The 18,054-nt window shown below is 35.2% G+C and overlaps 2 protein-coding genes across 3 annotated transcripts; one reads left to right on the top strand and one right to left on the bottom strand.

The window, feature by feature from the left end:
• Positions 1 to 446: 446 nt before the first annotated feature.
• On the top strand, positions 447 to 5,047 carry LOC104218612 (vacuolar protein sorting-associated protein 32 homolog 2). Its single transcript, XM_009769448.2, has 6 exons — positions 447 to 515; positions 1,617 to 1,697; positions 2,397 to 2,507; positions 2,602 to 2,691; positions 4,063 to 4,179; positions 4,705 to 5,047. The coding sequence occupies exons 1-6, from the start codon at positions 447 to 449 to the stop codon at positions 4,894 to 4,896; spliced, it is 660 nt and encodes a 219-aa protein (XP_009767750.1). The 3' UTR covers positions 4,897 to 5,047.
• Positions 5,048 to 7,690: 2,643 nt separating this feature from the next.
• On the bottom strand, positions 7,691 to 16,167 carry LOC104217843 (meiotic nuclear division protein 1 homolog). Of its 2 annotated transcripts, XM_070150224.1 has the most exons (13): positions 15,967 to 16,167; positions 13,542 to 13,622; positions 12,456 to 12,572; positions 12,242 to 12,280; positions 12,055 to 12,162; positions 11,882 to 11,944; positions 11,726 to 11,777; positions 11,537 to 11,581; positions 11,368 to 11,447; positions 9,773 to 10,697; positions 9,477 to 9,599; positions 8,881 to 9,258; positions 7,691 to 7,992 (listed from the first exon to the last, which is right to left on the bottom strand). In XM_070150224.1, the coding sequence occupies exons 1-10, from the start codon at positions 15,967 to 15,969 to the stop codon at positions 10,620 to 10,622; spliced, it is 666 nt and encodes a 221-aa protein (XP_070006325.1). In that variant the 5' UTR covers positions 15,970 to 16,167; the 3' UTR covers positions 7,691 to 7,992; positions 8,881 to 9,258; positions 9,477 to 9,599; positions 9,773 to 10,619. The 2 variants fall into 2 exon arrangements, with proteins under 2 accessions (XP_070006325.1, XP_009766813.1); XM_009768511.2 differs by having other exon boundaries at positions 8,881 to 9,599.
• Positions 16,168 to 18,054: the final 1,887 nt, after the last annotated feature.

Here is an 18,054-nt window from a genome sequence, read left to right as displayed (position 1 = left end):
TATAGAATAATTTTGTTCATCAAGGTGAACATGTTGAACCTTGTGCATGTTGAAAAGAAAATCTTGCATTGAAAAAGAAAAAAAAAATAGAAAAGAAAATCTAGTGGTAGGTAAGGTAGGGAAAATGTCTGCATACACTTTATCCTTTCGAGAACAAATGGGCTCGCACTGGGTTTGTTGTTGTTGTTGGAAAGAAATTCTTGCATGTGTAGTATACCAATATCTGAATGAATACCGAAAAAACATTAAGTTTATCTAAATGGAGTCCGAGGAAAATAGTGCAAACGCATACCTTATATCCCTCGGTTTATGCTATCTCTGAAATTTTGTTTTCGATTAGAAAATCTTTTTTCTTGGATGTTTTATTCATAAAAGTTTGTTTACCTTTTTTGTTGGTTTCATCACAGGAATAAAGAAGGCGTTAGTATTGCATTGTATTTGGGAAGATGTTTAGGTTACTTGGGAAACCCAAGGAGGAACCAAATATTCTTGCAACTCTCGAAAAGTTAAATGAGGTACACATCATCATGTAATTGATAGTGCTGTGTTTGAAATTCATATATGCGATTTAGTCATTTATTCTAAATTATAACAGTTGCTAATTTAACTTATTTTGTATGGTTTCTTTTTAATTATAATGATGTTGATTTAGCAAAGGAAGATTTTAATTTTGAGATCACTGGTGATCACAGTGGCGTAGCCATGTAGAGTGAAAGGTGTTCAGTGGATCACTCTTTATCGGAAAATTACATTGAGTATATAAAAAATTATACTATATATAGATCATAAGTTGCTCGGACACGGGTGCGGTGTCCGACACGGGTGCGGATCTAGAGGTCAGATCCTTCGAGATGTAAATTCTAAGATTTCGGGGATATGGATCTTAGTACGGATACAGGTGCAAGGATCCGGCTAAAAATAATTTAAAAATATAAAAAAATCTCTAATTATGATAAATTTTGTGGAATACTTACGTATAGCTTATAAAGTGTGGATTTCTTTTCTTTATTCTCAAGTTGTAGATAAGTAAATGATTGATTTCCTAGAAGGTATGTTATTTTCTCAAATTTACCCTAGTTTTGGTTCTGATTTTGGGAATCAAATTGTATCTCATCTCGAATTTTTCCGTCCATCATGGTTAAAGTAACCAAAATTGTTTGACCAGATCCGGTACGGATCCCATACTCACACCCATACTAGTGTTGTGTCGACACGGATGCGGCACCTAAACTGCTATGTCGAAGCAACGTAACTTAGTATAGATCAAAAATTACTTTTTATAGATATATATATTAAACCTTGAATGCTATTTGCAAAATTACTGGATTCGCCACTACTGGTGAATTTTGGACGAAAGTGTAGTACTTGTTCTTGTGATGGTCAGAATTTCTGTTCGAGGAAACAACCACTAACGGTTGCGCTGGGGAGACCTTCTAACATTACACTTTTCGGGATACAGTTCCTCCTTGGATCCCGCACGAATATAGGATACTTTGTGCGTCATGCTGTCATTTTGATAATATTAAAGTAATGATTGAAAAATTAGTCTGTTAAAGAAATCATCATTTCTAAGACAATGCATGTATTTGAAGTTTTCGTTTCTCTTGATTGTCTAGCATTTAGAGGATCTCGAGAAGAAAGAGAAAGTATTCTTGAAGAAGGTTTCTGTGGAGGTTGAAAAGCTAAGAATAAAAGAGGTATGGTTGAGAATTGTTTGCTTATATATAGTCATATTTTCATTATATTAAGCTTTTACATATGGCTTGTAGTCATATTTTCATATTGCTGTACATTATAAGGAAGCATAAGAATTTTCCTGACTTTGATTTTTCCGGATATTTCTAGTCTTTTTGTGAACTAAAAGAACGTTCTATTACTCCCTCCAAACCAATTTAAGTGTCAGTGTTCGGATTTTAAGAGTCAAACGAGTTTTTTCGTTGACTCCGACTTTTTCATATGCCTTTAAATATTTTGAATTGTTAATTATTATGACTTATTATAGTATCTTTAACGTAGTTTTTAAGTATGTATATTTTTTTCATAAACTTAAAGACTCTATTTTTGTATTCACAATCAATATTAAAAAATTTGACTCTCGGAATTCGAAGTATGTCAAATAATATTTTAGTCCTGCAATAAGCATTCTTGTTTTGTCATATCTGGAAATTCCAGCCTTCTTCTAAACTAAAGAGGAAAAAAAGAGTAGTTTGGTGCACAAAGCATCCTGCATTCATGATGCAAGGTTCGGAGAAGGGCCACACCCCAAAAAGTGTGATGTACCCTAACGCAAGCCTTAGTGACTGCTTGCACGGCTCAAACCCGTAACCTATAGATCATACGGAAACAACTTTACTATTGCTCCAAAGCTCTCCATCTTCTTATAAATTAAAGAGAAGTTTAATTACCGTTCTTTTATTGTAGCGGCTATTCAATGTTTGAAGAGGAAGAAGCTTTATGAGCAGGAAATTGAAAGACTTGGCAGTTCCCAACTTCGCATTCATGATCAGGTTGCTTGTTTATTATTATCAACCTTTTTGTATGGTGATACTTAAAAATTATATTTGTCATAAATAAATTACATGTCAAATTTTCAATGTGTAGATGATAATATTAGAAAGTGCTAAAGCTACAACTGAAACTCTTGATGCTTTGAGAATCTCAGCCGCTACAATGAAAGCAATGCAAAAAGCAATGTAAGTGACAAAACTTACTTTGTTTCTTTTTTATTGTTTGTTGTTTTCCTATACTTGATACATGTAACATGTATCAAGTTATCACTAATGATTGTCTTGGAGCAACAGTAAAGTTATTCCCGTGTAACCTATAGATCACGGGTCCGAGCCGTAGAAGTAACCACTAATGCTTGCATCAGGGCAGGCTGTCTAAGAGTGTGGTCTTTCTCAAGATTCTATGTGAGCGCGAGATGCTTTGTGCACCAGCGTGTCCTTTTTTATACATATAACATGCGTCAAGTTGCCGCTAATGCTTGCCTTGGAGCAACAATAAAGTTATATACGTATAACCTATGAGTCACGAGTTCGAGCCGTGGAAGCAACCACTAATGGTTACATTAGGGTAGGCTGTTTACATTCAAAATCCTTAAGGGGTGCGGTCCTTCGAATTCTGTAATGCCTTATGTCACCAGCTGCCCTTTTTTATTAATATAACATGCATCAAGTTGCCACTAATGCTTGCCTTGGAGTAACAGTAAATTAAAGTTATCTTCGTGTAACCTATAGATCACGGGTTCAAGCCATGAAAGCAGTCACTAATGCTTGCGTTAGGGTAGGTTGTCTACATCGCGCCCTTAATAGGCGTGGACGTGTGGTCCTTCTCCACACCCTGCGTTAACGCAATATATATTGTGTACCACACTACCCTTTTTTATTCATATAACATGCATCAAGTTGCCACTAATACTTGCCTTGGAGCAACAATAAAGTTATCTTCGTGTAACCTATAGGTCTTGGGTTCGAGCTGTGAAAACAGACACTAATGCTTGCATTAGGGTAGGTTAGCTACATCGCGCCCTTAAGAGGTGTGGACGTGTGGTCCTTCTCCACACCCTGCGTAAACGCGAGATATCTTGTTTACCGGGCAGCCCTTTTTTATACATATAACATGTATCAAGTTGCCACTAATGCTTGCATTGGAGCAACAGTGAAGTTATCTTCGTGTAACTTATAGGTCTTGGGTTCGAGCCGTAAAAGTAGTATGCGGTCCTTCTCCGAACTATGTGTGAAAGTGAAATGCCTTATGCACCGGACTGCCTTTTTTATACATATAACATGCATCAAGTTGCCCCTAATGCTTGCTTTTGAGCATCAATAAAGTTGTCTTCATGTAACCTATAGGTCACGGGTTCGAGCCGTGGAAGCAGTCACTAAAGGGTGTGGTCCTCATCCTGTGTGAACGCGGGATACCTTGTGCACTGAATTGTCTTTTTTTATACATATAACATGTTGATTGCGATTGGTTAAGCTTTTTTGAAGGTTATCTGCTCTTTTTAACTGTGGTAAGTATGTTAATAAACTTGTAGCGCCTAAAATACATCTGTTTTACAAGAAAATTGATGATGTGGACAAGACAATGGACGAAATAAATGAACAAACTGAGAAAATAAAGCAAATACAGGAGGCTTTGACCACTCCTATTGGTTCAGCAGCTGACTTTGATGAGGTTCCATGCATATCTCTGATTATTATTATCCCCTCCAGTCTTTATTTGTATTCTTTATAATAAAATAATTTGTCCTCGGTTTCAAGTAAGTTAGGGTCTTCTATATGAATCAACGGACTATATCCCTCCATTTAAGCCGATATTAGAAAATAAATATAAAAGTAAATATAAAAAGAATGTATTAATTATACAAGCCTAAATAAAAGAGGATTTAATCTCATCTTTGTCGCTCCATTTAAGCTTATTTTTGACGGTGGTTTTGCTCAAATTTGTCAGTCCCAAGCCCGAATAAAGGAGGATTGTAGTAGGGTGACAGCTAACATAAAACTAGCTAACTTATGATGATGGACTCTATATATTCTGCACTTTATTTAAACTCATTTTTGCCGCTCCATTTAAGCTCATATTTTTTATTTTGCTCAAATTTGCCGGTACCAAGCCTGAATAAAGGAGGAGAGTTGTGGCAGGTTGTCAGCTAGTATAAAACTAGTTTATTTATGATGAATTCTCTTGTTGCCCTTATAGGATGAATTGGAAGCAGAACTTGAAGAATTGGAAAGTGATGAATTGGAAGAGCAGTTGCTTCAACCAGCAACTGCAGCCTCTGCTGCGACAGGGGCTGTCGCAGCAGGGAAGCAACCTGCTCGGCCTATTCCTCAAAATCGCGCTGCTGAAGACGATGAACTTGCTGCTTTACAAGCAGAGATGGCTCTTTGAGATTAGACCATGTATTATTGTTTTAGCTGTGGTAAACTATAGCTTATCAGTTGGTGAGAATTTGGAGTTGCTTTCTATGATTTAGTTACTTATTAGCGAAAAGTGAGTAAAATTGTTTGAAAAACCAAGAGCCCGTTTGGACATAAGAATTTTTTCACTTTTTTCGAAATCAGTGTTTGGCCATAAAATTTCCGAATTTTGAAATTTTTTGAAAATTTGAAAAACTCCAAAAAGCTTTTTTTCAAAATTTTCATTCAGGTCACTCACAAAACTTCAAAAACAACCCAAAATTATATTCATGTCCAAACACAATTTTAATTTTCAAATATCATTTTCGCTTTAAAAAAATTCACTTATTTTTTGAATTTTACAATTCTTATGTCCAAACACCCACTAAGAGAGATCAGTGCTGTTGCTTTCACATATATTTGATATCTGCTTTGGATCATATTGGACATAGAGTTTTTGCAGAAAATGGAGATTTGCAATTGCAGTTTATGGTCCATGCTAATAAAAATATTTATGCTTACTCTGTCATTATCTTTATTTTTTAATTTTCCCGAGTGTTGATGTTATAGGCGGATTCAAGATTTGAAGTTTATGGATTCTTACAAAGACATGATATACAACATAGTCAAATATTAATAAATATTTAGGAATTTTTTTAATACTTTATATAGGATACTGACAAATTATTGAAGTTACTCTATTCACGTAACTTATTAACTAGGTCTGCAAGTGGCGGAGGTAGAGTGTCGGGACCGGATTTGGCCGAACCCAAGAACTTTAATTCGAACCATGTGTTTGTCTTACAAAATCCATTAAATATGTATAAATGATTAATTTAGAATCCAATAACTTTTAACGATTAGAATTCTGAACCCATAAACTTAAAATCCTGGCTCCACCTTTAAGGTCCGACCCTGGATGCTGTGTCATTGTATTTTGTGGTCCATGCTCATTAAAATCTTATGTTCATACAATTTTCTCTTTTATCTTGAATTTTCCTCAGTGATATTATATCTGCTAAAGAGGATATTTATGAAACGCCGTGTTTGTTACCACAAAATGTGTTGTTTAATATTATTTATTTTAACTCAAAACAAAAGTTTTATTGAATTGAATCAGCAATCAACAATGATTGTAATAAAACTAGGAGCATACTATCAAATCCCAATAAAAAGGACTAGCATAATTTTTATACTCTCCCGCATTGGCAGTTTTCATCTTTTACCCCCTCACATTTTTTCTTTAAAATCGAGCAAAATTTTTAATTAAAATTCTAGACTCCCCACATTTCTATTTGTACAAGTATATCACATTTACGATGAAAATTGTAAAAAATCATCCACGCGATCCACCACTTATTCTCGATTTCATGACAAAAGAATCCTGTCTAATTCACTTATTCGTTATAGATTTTGAATTTCTACATTTAAAAAGGGTGAAAATCATTTTCAGTCTCCAACCTTACTTTAAAAATAAAATTTCCCCTCCAATTTGAACATATCGTGTCGGTTTTTTAAAAGCACAGTTAGAGAGGGAGAAAAACTTTTACCTATTTGAAAAAGATTTTGCTAGAAATCTATGAAATGGGAGGTGATGATACCGGGTTGGTTCGGGTTTTCCAATTACCAAACCAAATCAATTATCTCGGATTTTTAAATCTATTAACCAAACTAACAAGTCGGGTTTTTCAATCTCGATTTTTCTCGGATTTTTCGGTTTTCTCGGGTTTTTCGGGTTTTTTTCGACAAAATCTTCATAGCATAAATTTTATAATTTGTGCTCTAATATTCTTAGGTCCTAGTAGGATAAAATCATATACGATGTTACCCAATAAAATAATACAAAATATTGTGAGATGAGTCATGATTATACTAAAATAGTCAACAAATCGCATAAATAAATATTGCTAATTAATAAGTCATAATCATGTTAAATAAGTACGACTAATAAGTACGAAGTATTAATTACATGACTAAATAATATTAAAAGTAAGTTATGTATTTTCACTATCTAAAGTAATGAAAAACTAAGAAAATAAATATCCAATACTATTGTCATTCCTAGTATTGAATTGAATTTTTTTTTTTTGTTAGCATTTTTATTGATTTGATTTTGCTTTAGAATTTATTTGAATCACTAACTTTTATGGGCTATAAAATATATTTGATCATTCAAAAGTTCTAAGTCAAAACTTGAAATAATACATTAAAATAGAGAACTATGAAAAAGGTTAAAAATATTTATAAATTACATTACAATTATTATTTTTATGTATAAAATATTTTAAAATTTGTATACATGTAATGTCGGGTTGGTTTGGTTTCGGTTTGACTTTTTTTAGTTACCAAACCAAATCAATTATGGTGGAGTTTTTTTTTTCTAACACCAAACCAAACCATAGTTGGATTTTTTTTTTTTCTCGGTTTGACTCGGGTTATCGGTTTAGTACGGTTTTTCGGTTTCCTTTGTACACCCCTAATTCCCTAATTTTTTGAATACTTGTTTCCTTTGGTAGCATTTTTTGTAGGTAAAATGCCCAGAGAGGCAAGAAATATCTTAAATATCTTTGGTATTCTTCTGTCACCGGTAATTTTTTTGCTAGGCACTTGGCTGCCCGAGTTTGAGCCGAAGGTTTATAGGAAACATCTTTTTTTATTTTCGTAATATTAGGATAAGATCTGCATACACATTATTCTTCCCCGAGTTCGTGTGTCTCCAACTATCGGACACAATAAAAATAGATGGCATATAGCCAACTCCAACTTATTTGAGACTGAGGTGTAACTGTTGTTAATATGGAAAAGACAATACCATACATAATGGAAAGTAGAAAGAAGATTTAAAGAATTTGTACAATTTAATCATTGAATGAAAGAAATAGCAAATTCCAACCTCCAAAAGAATACAAGAGTATGAAATACATGATCAAATCATGCCTACCATTATCCATCACAACCAAAAGAAAATTAAAAAAAAAAAAAAAAATAACCGCAATGGAGGCTATACAAATTGCTCAATGAATAATGTAGGTAATGGCCAAAGCAACCAGCATTAGCACATAGGCTATACCTTGGTCAATTGCAACTCCTGCAAAAAGCAAACCAATAATACCACATTAAATAATATTACCAACCTGACTTAAAAAGAACAATTATATTATGATCGCCAAAATGGTACATGTATCTCCTACTTGATGATTTATATATTTATTAGAGCCGAATTCAAGATTTGAAATTTATGGGTTCGGAATTCTAATCCGTTTAAGTTACTGGGTTCTAAAGTTAATCATTATCCATATAAGATGAATTTCTCAACATAAATACAAAATTTGGACCAAAACTATTAAATTCAGCCGAACCCGTATCCTGCATTCTAGCTCCGCCCCATATACACACAAAATTGATTTTGCCCTATTGCATAGTGTAATTTTGAGATGGGATTATATTCCTCCCTTACATGCGGCTCTGCCACCGGCCACAATAACCATCAAGAGATGCAGCAAGCAAGGCAGAGCTAGGTGGGCGAAAGGGAGTTCAACGGGATGATTGAAATTACTCCATTTTTAACCAGAAGTCTAAGTTTAGACCTAAAAATGGAGAACTTCTAGTACGGAGCGTTTAGCCCCTTAATGTGCCCACTCGACGTGAATCTGAATTAGCCAGCCAGTGAACTAACTTCAAATACCAGATGATTGAACCGAAAAAATATATATAGGCGTGTGTATGTTAAGAAGTTTTACTATTGCTGATATATCCTAGATCTATTTCTAGAGCCAAGAATTGTTCATACATTATCAAAACTCAAATACCTATGCTACTCGGACTCTTCAAAAGTGATGCAGCATTCGTATCGGATCCTCTAAAAATACATTAAATTTGGAGGATCCAACAAGCACCCAACAACATTTTTGAAGAGTCCGAGTAACGTAGTCAAATACACATGTGTGGGGTGGGGTTGAAAAAATTGAGGGCTTACCATCACTTGCAGGGGCAGGAGCAGGCTCAGGGACTTGAGCATTGATTGAAGGAATAGCCAATGCCAAAACCAAACCAAAAATAGCCATTAAACAGAGTCTCAAGACCTCCATTTTTCTTCTTTCTTGAGACCCTTTTTTCTTTCTATCTCTAAAAATGCTAAGCTATGGTTTACACCAAAAAAAACTGGTATTTAAAAGGGAGGCAGAGATGAGGGAGTCCTCAATCCCTATTTGCCTTTTTTGAAATTTGATTGTAAAGGATCCCCACTCAGTATCCACTCTGTCAAACTAGATTTCTTCCCTGTTTGGTGAGGACTCAATAATAAATTGCCTGTTTTTAGCCGTTGATTAAGGGACACGTGTAAGGTTGATATTCACTGCACGTTATGAAAACAGATAGTACTGAGTTGTATAGTATAGAATAATTATGGACCTCTTCTAATAAATGAAAATTCCTTCCCCCACTTGCCAGTTGCCAAGATGAAAAACATGATTGCTTGTCTTATTATTCTTTCCATTTTCTTCATTGTTTCCTTAGTTTTTCAAATTTTAAAATGGAACTGGTCGTTGCTTTTTAGACGTTCATGTATCTAACCGTTGTTGGCTTCTTTGGTTACAGCAAACTGGGCACATCTCAAAAATCTGGAGTTGAATTCAAGCAGTAGCACTCGTTTCGGCCTCCAAAATTGAATACTTTGGTGTGATAACGAAATAACGTCTGTATATTAAATGAGATTCGAATTAGACGAGTCAATAAATACACTAGAATACTAGATGGTTAAACCGGAAAGAAAATTACAACTGAAAAATTAAAGACAATGATACATAGTATATAACTAAGAATCAATAAAATGAGTTGAGAAACATGAAGTCTCAAATAGAAAAAGTTACCCGATATCTGTGCTGGTAAAAAATAGCAGGTATCCCGTAAAATTTGTCCGGTGTATACAAGGTGGCCCAAGCTCCACAGCTTGTGATCCAAGTCTCAATACAAGCCAAAAAACCGTTTACTCCTCAATTAGAGGCGACAAAACGTGCAGCTGGATTCTAAATGAACATGGGTTTAGAATCTACTTTACATTTCAGATCCTCGTTTTACAGCTCTACATCTGATTTTATTTTCTCGAGCCACTTCTTTAATTGAATGAGAAGAAAAATAACCTCAGTTTTCAACGCAAAGAAAGAAAAGAACACAAGCCATATCTTTTTCCCGGCCTTATTTTTCCTTTCCCTTGCCGTCTTCCAGAAAAAAGACTTGCCTAATGACAATATTACTATCTTTTCTGTCTCAGAAGTTTCTGTACATGCACTTCAGAAGCTAAACTTTCAACCAGAAAACATTGTCTCAATCAGAATAAAAGTCACAGATGTGAGCCTGTTTTCACATCTATGGCTTGATAAAACAATCAGTTCTTTCGCAGCATTAGTAGGAAATTAAAAGCATTATGGGGATCATCTATCATACTATATTGAACAGCAAAAAAATATTCCCTTGTCCTCGGGTAGTACACAAAGCACGTAAGGCAAATACATATTATGGCTATTCAGCTGCCCAGATTAAATGCACACATATGGGCACTAACTAAATGCTATCAGTCTGCATATTCGATTTTGGTACTGTTTCTCATCATTCAAATTTTTAAAGCAAGAACCAACTTATATACCTCTGGAGAAAACAAACATAGCAAAAGGTCAAACAACATAATGAAAGCATATGTCTAACTGGCTCTCTGCCAAATTAAAGTTCACCATTAGTAACAGGAAGAGGAACCACTGCCGGCAACTCAAAGTAGTCGAAGTCATCTGTTATTCCCACCTGTCATAAGACAAGGAAAAGACCAATTACACAAGGTACGGGAAGTTTGTTATTAAACAATGCATCTGCACTTAGATTTCTTTCAATCTTGCATCTCTTTCTCTTTTTTTGCGCTTTACTGGCCTAATTCTAATTTGTAAACATAACCCCTTCAACTTTGAAAATATGCACTTAACCTTTCAACTAGCGGAGGGAGTGAACTCTTTTCAACCAAAACTAACTATTCCTATGGACAAAGGCAATATTGCCTATCTTCAGTCAAGTTCAAAAACTGCAAACAAGAAATAGTGAAAGAACCAAAGAGAAAATCAGAGTGATTATAGGGGACTAGGATCAGGTGTAGGATCACAAGGGTTTGCAGGAGGGATGGGATAGAAAGCTTTGAAGGCTATCAATGTATAACTAAGTACCTACTGGAACCCCTTTTTACAAAGTACAAAGAGTTGATCTATTTCAGTTTCCATTGTTTGAGATGCTTCATGGCGTTACATGGCATACTCTGTATTTTAAAGTGGAGAGGAATCATAGTCGCAAAGTTGAATTGAAATATGGTTAAGTATCTTTAACTCTCTAACCTCATCTGATATATTCAATTGGTGCATGATCTAGCAGCAGTTCACAATCCTGTATAAACAAACTCATGATTCTTCCTATGGATTTTGCTTTGTACCTCATTGTATAGGTGATCAAGTTGCTCTTTTGCTTGGGGAAAGTTATTGGAACACCATTGTCTCAAAGTGAAGATGTTATCTGTATAGCAAATGCACATGATCATTAAGAAAGAGAGCCAATAATGGAAGTTACAAGGTAATAACTGGATGATGCATGAATAGCCAAACCTGTCCATCTATTAGCTGCTGAATGGGCAACTTCAATTGCCTTCTCTGTCAAAAAGAAATTCACAAGTCAGGAAACACCACATAATAAAGAACAGCACATTGGTGCGTGCACAATGAATGCTGAATAATTAAAACCATTGTCCAGTAAATACTATATTAAGCCTTAAAAGGATGCTCAAAGTTCCTTACTCATTGCTTCAAGAGTAGCGGGATCATTGTCTGCATACTGCGCCAACTCTTCCTGAACAACAAAATCATCCAACTTCAGTTTTTTAGCATAAAAATGCTAACCCAGTATGACGATTAATTTCGGAAGTCCAAAAATATCAAAAAGTGTGCCTCAACCTTAAGTTCATTGTGTTTCTGTTCAATAGCTTTCAGCTCATGCAAGGCCTCTTCTCGTGCATCCTAGTAATGCCACAGAAGTGAAAAGCAGAAACAGTCCACCAGCTCAAGTCATCCATACAAAATTATGTTAAGATTAACTTAGAGGACCATCTAGAAGTTGGTGTACTTACAGATTCTTCCCGTCCCTTTTTCAAAGCCTTGCATTGTTCAACAAGTTCAGCATGCCGCTTTTTATTGGTCTGGAGATCAGTCTCAAGCTTTATAGTTACATTTCTCAGCTGTTGAATGAGAACCAAGTATGAAGCAGCTGAAAATGAAGATGACAAGCATGTGCAAAAGATTAATCCAACCGCTTACCTGGTTCCCAGCACAACTTGGCAGGCTCCAAAAGTATACCTGGACTTTCGCAAGTCAGTTAACATAATTGAGGCTGTTTGAAGGAAAAAAAAACTTCTGGAGGGTAAAAGGATGGTGCTGTTATAGCACATAAAACATAGATAAACAACTTTATGCTTAGTAGCAGAGTATTACAAGAATGATGCTGTTATAACACAATCCAGATATTACTCACAGAGGTCCCTATCTTGTCTTTAAACACAAGGTCATCGTCCACCAAAGATTGGATGACATCTTTCACTGACTGGCTGATAACACCTTTTTTAGGACCCAACTTTTCAAGTTCCTTGAGCTGAAATAACAAAGGAGTTGAAAAATGTACTAAGTAATAATTAGATCATAACGCAGTAATAATTATACTATAAATAAATAAAGTGTGATTTGTCCTTCAGGCTCCAGCAGTAACTGGAAGATATAAGCGCGCTGTTCCCGAATCAGATGTCAGAAATAACAGGTTGAAATTAGATAATTAAACAGAGTTTGGTGGGTGAGGCAGGTTGAGACTCATTCTTGAATGCATTAAGCACAGATACCACAAGACGACCTGGTCTGTTCATTGAGGTAACTCCAGTATTATACAGGAGAAGACAACTAAGAGAAGATGTGACCGTCGCTATATAACTATCTAACAAATTACTATCTTGTTCTGAAATATCACAGGCCTCGTCAGACAGGAACCTTCAGCTATTCCAAAACTTTTGAGCTCTCTGGTAAAACATCTAAAAGATCCCTCTGCTAAGTTTGGATAGCATAAATGCTGCTAAAGTTTTAACAAAGCCCTTAAAGTAGATACATTATCCATTATGTTACTTTCCGTTAAGTAATGTCACTGCTCTAGATATTCATGCATAACATACTAAATTACAGATACTACCAATGGATTTTCAAATGCTTTTTCTCACCATGGCATGCTTATCACCCACAGAAGAAGGGTGGTGCTTTTAAAGATACAGAAAGAAAAGTCACACAATAGTTACAGAAAGAATAGTCAGAATGATGTTATATTTCTCCAGATATAGCGAATTTCATGATATAACCGGTTTCTGAAAAGATCAGTAGCACAAATTGGGCAAAAAAACAAATACAACTTAGGAATTAGTCATTTCCCACAAGGATGTGTGTCCGAGGGACATGCACCAATACTAAAACCACTAGTTGAATTAAATGGCATTGATCTCCATTGTAATTATGCATGATCTTATAGCAAAAATAAAAAAGCTCCACTTCTTTTGGAACCCAAAATAACGACTAGTATACTTACGAGGAAGAAATCTTGTGAATCATAAAAGATCTGCATCATTTTCTCTCGTTTCTCATCCAATGAAAGACCTCTTTTCTTCGACTGTTCAAGAAGAAATCAGGAGTTGGATACTGAAAATCACAGAACTCATATGCATCTGTGCTACATATTTCAATCAAAGTTGCTGTTATATAATTTAGAGTTCATAGCAGCCTTCCAGACTTACAGGATTGCACTTTTGTATGTTCCAACGCCAAAATATGACATCCATGGAAATTAGTGAAAGGGCATTAATATAATTTTTAAGCTATATACAGAGCAACATCGGCATAATAAAGTTCCTCAATGTGGAACATTTTTTCTCCTTTTTAAAATTACTTGCAGAAACCAAAACTATACTTTTGCTTTTTTTTTATGACCGAGAATTTGTCTGGGCCAACCCATAGGGCCAACCGCGCCATTTGCAACTTGCAGATAATGGACTTGCCCCTCTACCCTTCTCCACTTAAATACCATGCTTAGTTCGCATGGCACAAGGCTCGAACGTGTAACCAAAGTCACAAGTCCCTCAACCTTTACCACTTGAACTGAGCCCCAGGGGCCACAGCTATACACATTTCAGTTAAGAAAAGAGGAAAAAAACAGATTACATAAAAAATAAAGAAGAAATTAAAGATGAAACAAATCCACACATCCATCTAATAATTACGATTCAAAACATCAGGGGCCCGAGAAAGGAATTGAATTATAAGATAACTAAGCCTCATGTTATATGAATCAGATAATGACGAGAACAGACTAATTGAGGCTACAAAAGCACCTCCTACACTGGATCTAAGGTGAAAGAATTGTAATACACACACACACACACATAGATACAAACACATATTTGTATTCAGAAATGGTGTTAAACTGCAATGCGCAAAAAAGTTTAACAAAATAAAATACATCTATTCCTGAAAAAGATCCATCACAAAATCTGAAAATTTTGCAAATCTCATTTCAGGGTACGGATATAGTGAAAAATTAGATTCAGTGATGTATTTACACTCGTGCGAACTGCAAACGCACAGCCATACATATTTCAGTTAAGATGAAGAGTAAAAAAAAAGGATTACATAAAAGTTGAAGACTGAATAAAAAAGAAACAAGTCACGCAGCCACCTCACCAATTACAATTCAAAACATCAGCAGCACAAGACAGATTGAATTATAAGACAACTAGCCTCATCTTATATGGTTCAGATAATGAAGAAAGCTGACTAATTGAGACAACTGAAGCACACTTCCCACGCTGAATCTAATGCATCAAAACAAAGGTACAAACACATATGTGTGTGAATTAAAAAATGATGTTAAACCGAACAGTTTACCTTAGTCGGAGCGCAAAAAAAATAAAATAAATTGAGGATACAGAAGCACCTCCTACACTTAAACTAACACGAGAAAGTATGTGTGTGTGTGTGTACACACCCCTAAATACAAACACATGTTTGTGTATTCACAATATGATGATGAACTGCGATATTTACCTTAATCAGAGCGAAGAAAAAAAAGTGTACAAAAAAATTACATCAATTACCGTTCAGCAAATTATCTGAAAATGTGATGGAACGGGTAAATTTCATTTAAGGATTTCGATACCGTGAGAATTAGATTCAGCAACGTATTAACACTTTTGGAAAGCCGCAAACACACACAGCTAAACATATTTCAGTTAAGACGAAGAGCAAAAAAGGGTTACATAACTTAATCGGAGCACAAAAATGTTCTAACAAAATAAAATACATTTATTACCGCAAAAGTTCTGCCAGAACCAGTGAATTTTATTTAGGATTTCGATAACATGAAAATCAGATTCTGCAACGTATTTACACTTGCACAAAGCCGCAAAGACAGACTAATTGAGGCTGCAAAATCACTTCCTACACTGAATTTAAGTGTGTGTGTAGACACACACACACATACACACATATATACAAACACCTATGCGTGTGTATTTAAAAATGATGTTAAGCTGCGGTAATTACCTCAATCGGAGCACAAAATATTAGAAAATTACATCTATTGTTCTTTCTCAAAAATAAAAAATACATCTATTACCAAAATTTTAATTTTATGATTTTGATACCGTGAAAATTAGATTCAGCAATGTATTTACACTCGCAGCCGCAGTCACAGACTAATTGAGGCTACAGAAGCACTTCCTAAACTGATTTTAATGCGTGAATTGTCACATGTACGTGTTTAAAAATGATATTAAGCTGTGGTAATTACCTTAATCCGAGCACAAAATGATCAGAAAAAGTACATCTATTACAGAAATTTTCATTTTAGGATTTCGATACCGGGTACAACTAGACTCAGCTACAGTATTTACGCTAGAGCAAAGCCGCAAACACAACAGATTGATAAGCTAGGTTTTAGAGAGTGTAGAAATGCTTACCATCTCGAATTAGCGATATCGGTAATTGAATTTTTTTGCAGGAAGTTGAACGGAGCTGATAGTGATACGAAACTGGGAAAGAAGCGTTTTGAAGAAGATTCCGGAAGATTTTGAAAATAAATGCTTGATTATGGCGGGAATGTTGTCTGACCTCACTCCTCTACCGCTATATTTGGTACTGGAGATGTATTTATTTATAAAGACCCGGTTCTTTTGGAACTGTAATACTATTGTTTTGTGCTCGAATGGGATCCTTACACAAATAGCCATCCGAATTTACTATTTATTTTTTTCAAGCCACTACACATAGATTATATATATCATATGTTTGACTATTTTTAGTTTAGACAGTTGATATGCAGCTACTTAAGTTGAATAATTTATAATTTAATAAAATGACTTTTTTAAATCTTTTATGTGTAAAAGATAAATTTTATATGTGTAAAAAAGAGGTAAAATCATAAAGCTAATAACAAATTTATAAAGAGTCACGAAATCAATTGACCATTCGTAACATGTTGTATCATTTTTCAGTCAAGTTTACTGGTCAAGTTTGTCTCTAATGGGGAGCGCTTCCCTCTGTGTCACGTGGAGTAAATTTGAGTTAGCCGATCAGTAAATTTTGAGTATTAAATAATTACACCAAAAAAAAAAAGATAAGGTTTGCTATTAACTAAAGTGGGTCAAAACTTTTGGCTCAGAAATGCTATTTATAGATAAGAGGGGTTGCTCGGATGGTAAGCAACTTCCACTTCCAACCAAGAGGTTGTGAGTTCGAGTCTCCCCAAGAGTAAGGTGGGAAGTTTTTGGAGGGAATAGGGATAAGGTATGCGTACACACTACCCCTCCCCAAACTCCACTAAATGGGATTATAGTGGATTGTTGTTGTATGCTATTTATATGTCCGTTATTTATTTATTTATTTATTTTGAAGGCATGTGTGTTATTGTTATAATTTGGTTATTCTTCAATTATATGAATCAAAATCTAATGTCTTTTTTTGGTAAAAAAGATAGATATATATAGATAGATAATCAAGCTCTTAGAGAGCTATTCAGGAGATGCATTATAGGCATCGGATTTACAATACTAGAACTAGAGGCCCCTATAGAGGAACCATTAACTAGAGCAAAAGTAGAAGTATCCAAACTAACATCATATAGTACGAAGCCACGAGAAGACTTAAAGAAAGCCTTCGAGAATTTCCTGCAACCACGTGGAATAACGTTTATAACAGGTATAGTACGAAGTTGCGAATTGAGGAAGATACCGTACCTCAGTTTTGTCATGAAGAAAGGAGTAATTCTAGGAGATCAGAAACCGAAAAAAGATCAGGTAAAAACAGGTACGATCCATATATGGGACCTGCAGGGAAAGACTCAACGGTCAAAGCAGGATAGTCAATGATATGATCAAAAATCGAGGAACAGGGAATCTGGTTCTTCATTAAGGTTCAGAAATGACCGAAACAGACAAGAGTCACGAGATAATGACAGAAGTTTAAAAGCAAGGTTCGGCAGATATAACTTTAATGTCACCACCTCCGAGCTCGTAACTGTTTTGAGGAGCATGGGAGATAATGTATGATGGCCAAAAGAGATGCGGTCAAATCCAAATAGACGCAATCCAGACCATTGGTGCGAATTCCACAATGATCACGGGCACAAAACTTTAGAATGTAGATTCTTACAAAGTGAAATGGATCATCTATTGAAACAAGGGTATCTCACTGAGTTATTTAGTGAGAAAGGTAAGCAAGCCTATACGAAAAATAGGCAGGAGCCACCAAATCCCCCTTCACTTAAGAGAACCGTGAATGTTATAAGCGGGGGAGAAGATATTCACGGTGTAACATATACGACTTCCAACAAGGTTTCTAAAGTAACGATAACACACGGTAAACGGGTACGGCAGGTTTTAGAAAACAAAAGTATTTCTTTCGATGATGCAGTTACCGAAGAAGTAATGAGCCCGCATAACGATGCATTGGTAATATCATTACTTGTATATGATACTAATGTAAAACGAGTTTTGATTGATCTAGGAAGTTCCATGAATATTATACTATTAAGGGTATTACGTGAAATG

The sequence above is a fragment of the Nicotiana sylvestris genome, chromosome 6 (assembly GCF_000393655.2).
Source record: "Nicotiana sylvestris chromosome 6, ASM39365v2, whole genome shotgun sequence".
NCBI lineage: Eukaryota > Viridiplantae > Streptophyta > Magnoliopsida > Solanales > Solanaceae > Nicotiana > Nicotiana sylvestris.
This window is presented reverse-complemented; position numbering and strand designations above follow the sequence as displayed.

What these genes read in the sequence shown, in the direction of transcription:
- LOC104217843 (XM_009768511.2), bottom strand. An exon ending in AGAAACACAATGAACTTAAG is followed by an intron (nt 11,778 to 11,881) that starts GTTGAGGCACAC and finishes TTTGTTGTTCAG; the next exon opens with GAAGAGTTGGCGCAGTATGC. An exon ending in TTGATCACCTATACAATGAG is followed by an intron (nt 10,698 to 11,367) that starts GTACAAAGCAAA and finishes GTCTTATGACAG; the next exon opens with GTGGGAATAACAGATGACTT.
- LOC104218612 (XM_009769448.2), top strand. Translation starts at nt 447, where the DNA reads ATGTTTAGGTTACTTGGGAAACCCAAGGAGGAACCAAATATTCTTGCA. An exon ending in CTCTCGAAAAGTTAAATGAG is followed by an intron (nt 516 to 1,616) that starts GTACACATCATC and finishes TTGATTGTCTAG; the next exon opens with CATTTAGAGGATCTCGAGAA. An exon ending in AAAAGCTAAGAATAAAAGAG is followed by an intron (nt 1,698 to 2,396) that starts GTATGGTTGAGA and finishes ATTAAAGAGAAG; the next exon opens with TTTAATTACCGTTCTTTTAT.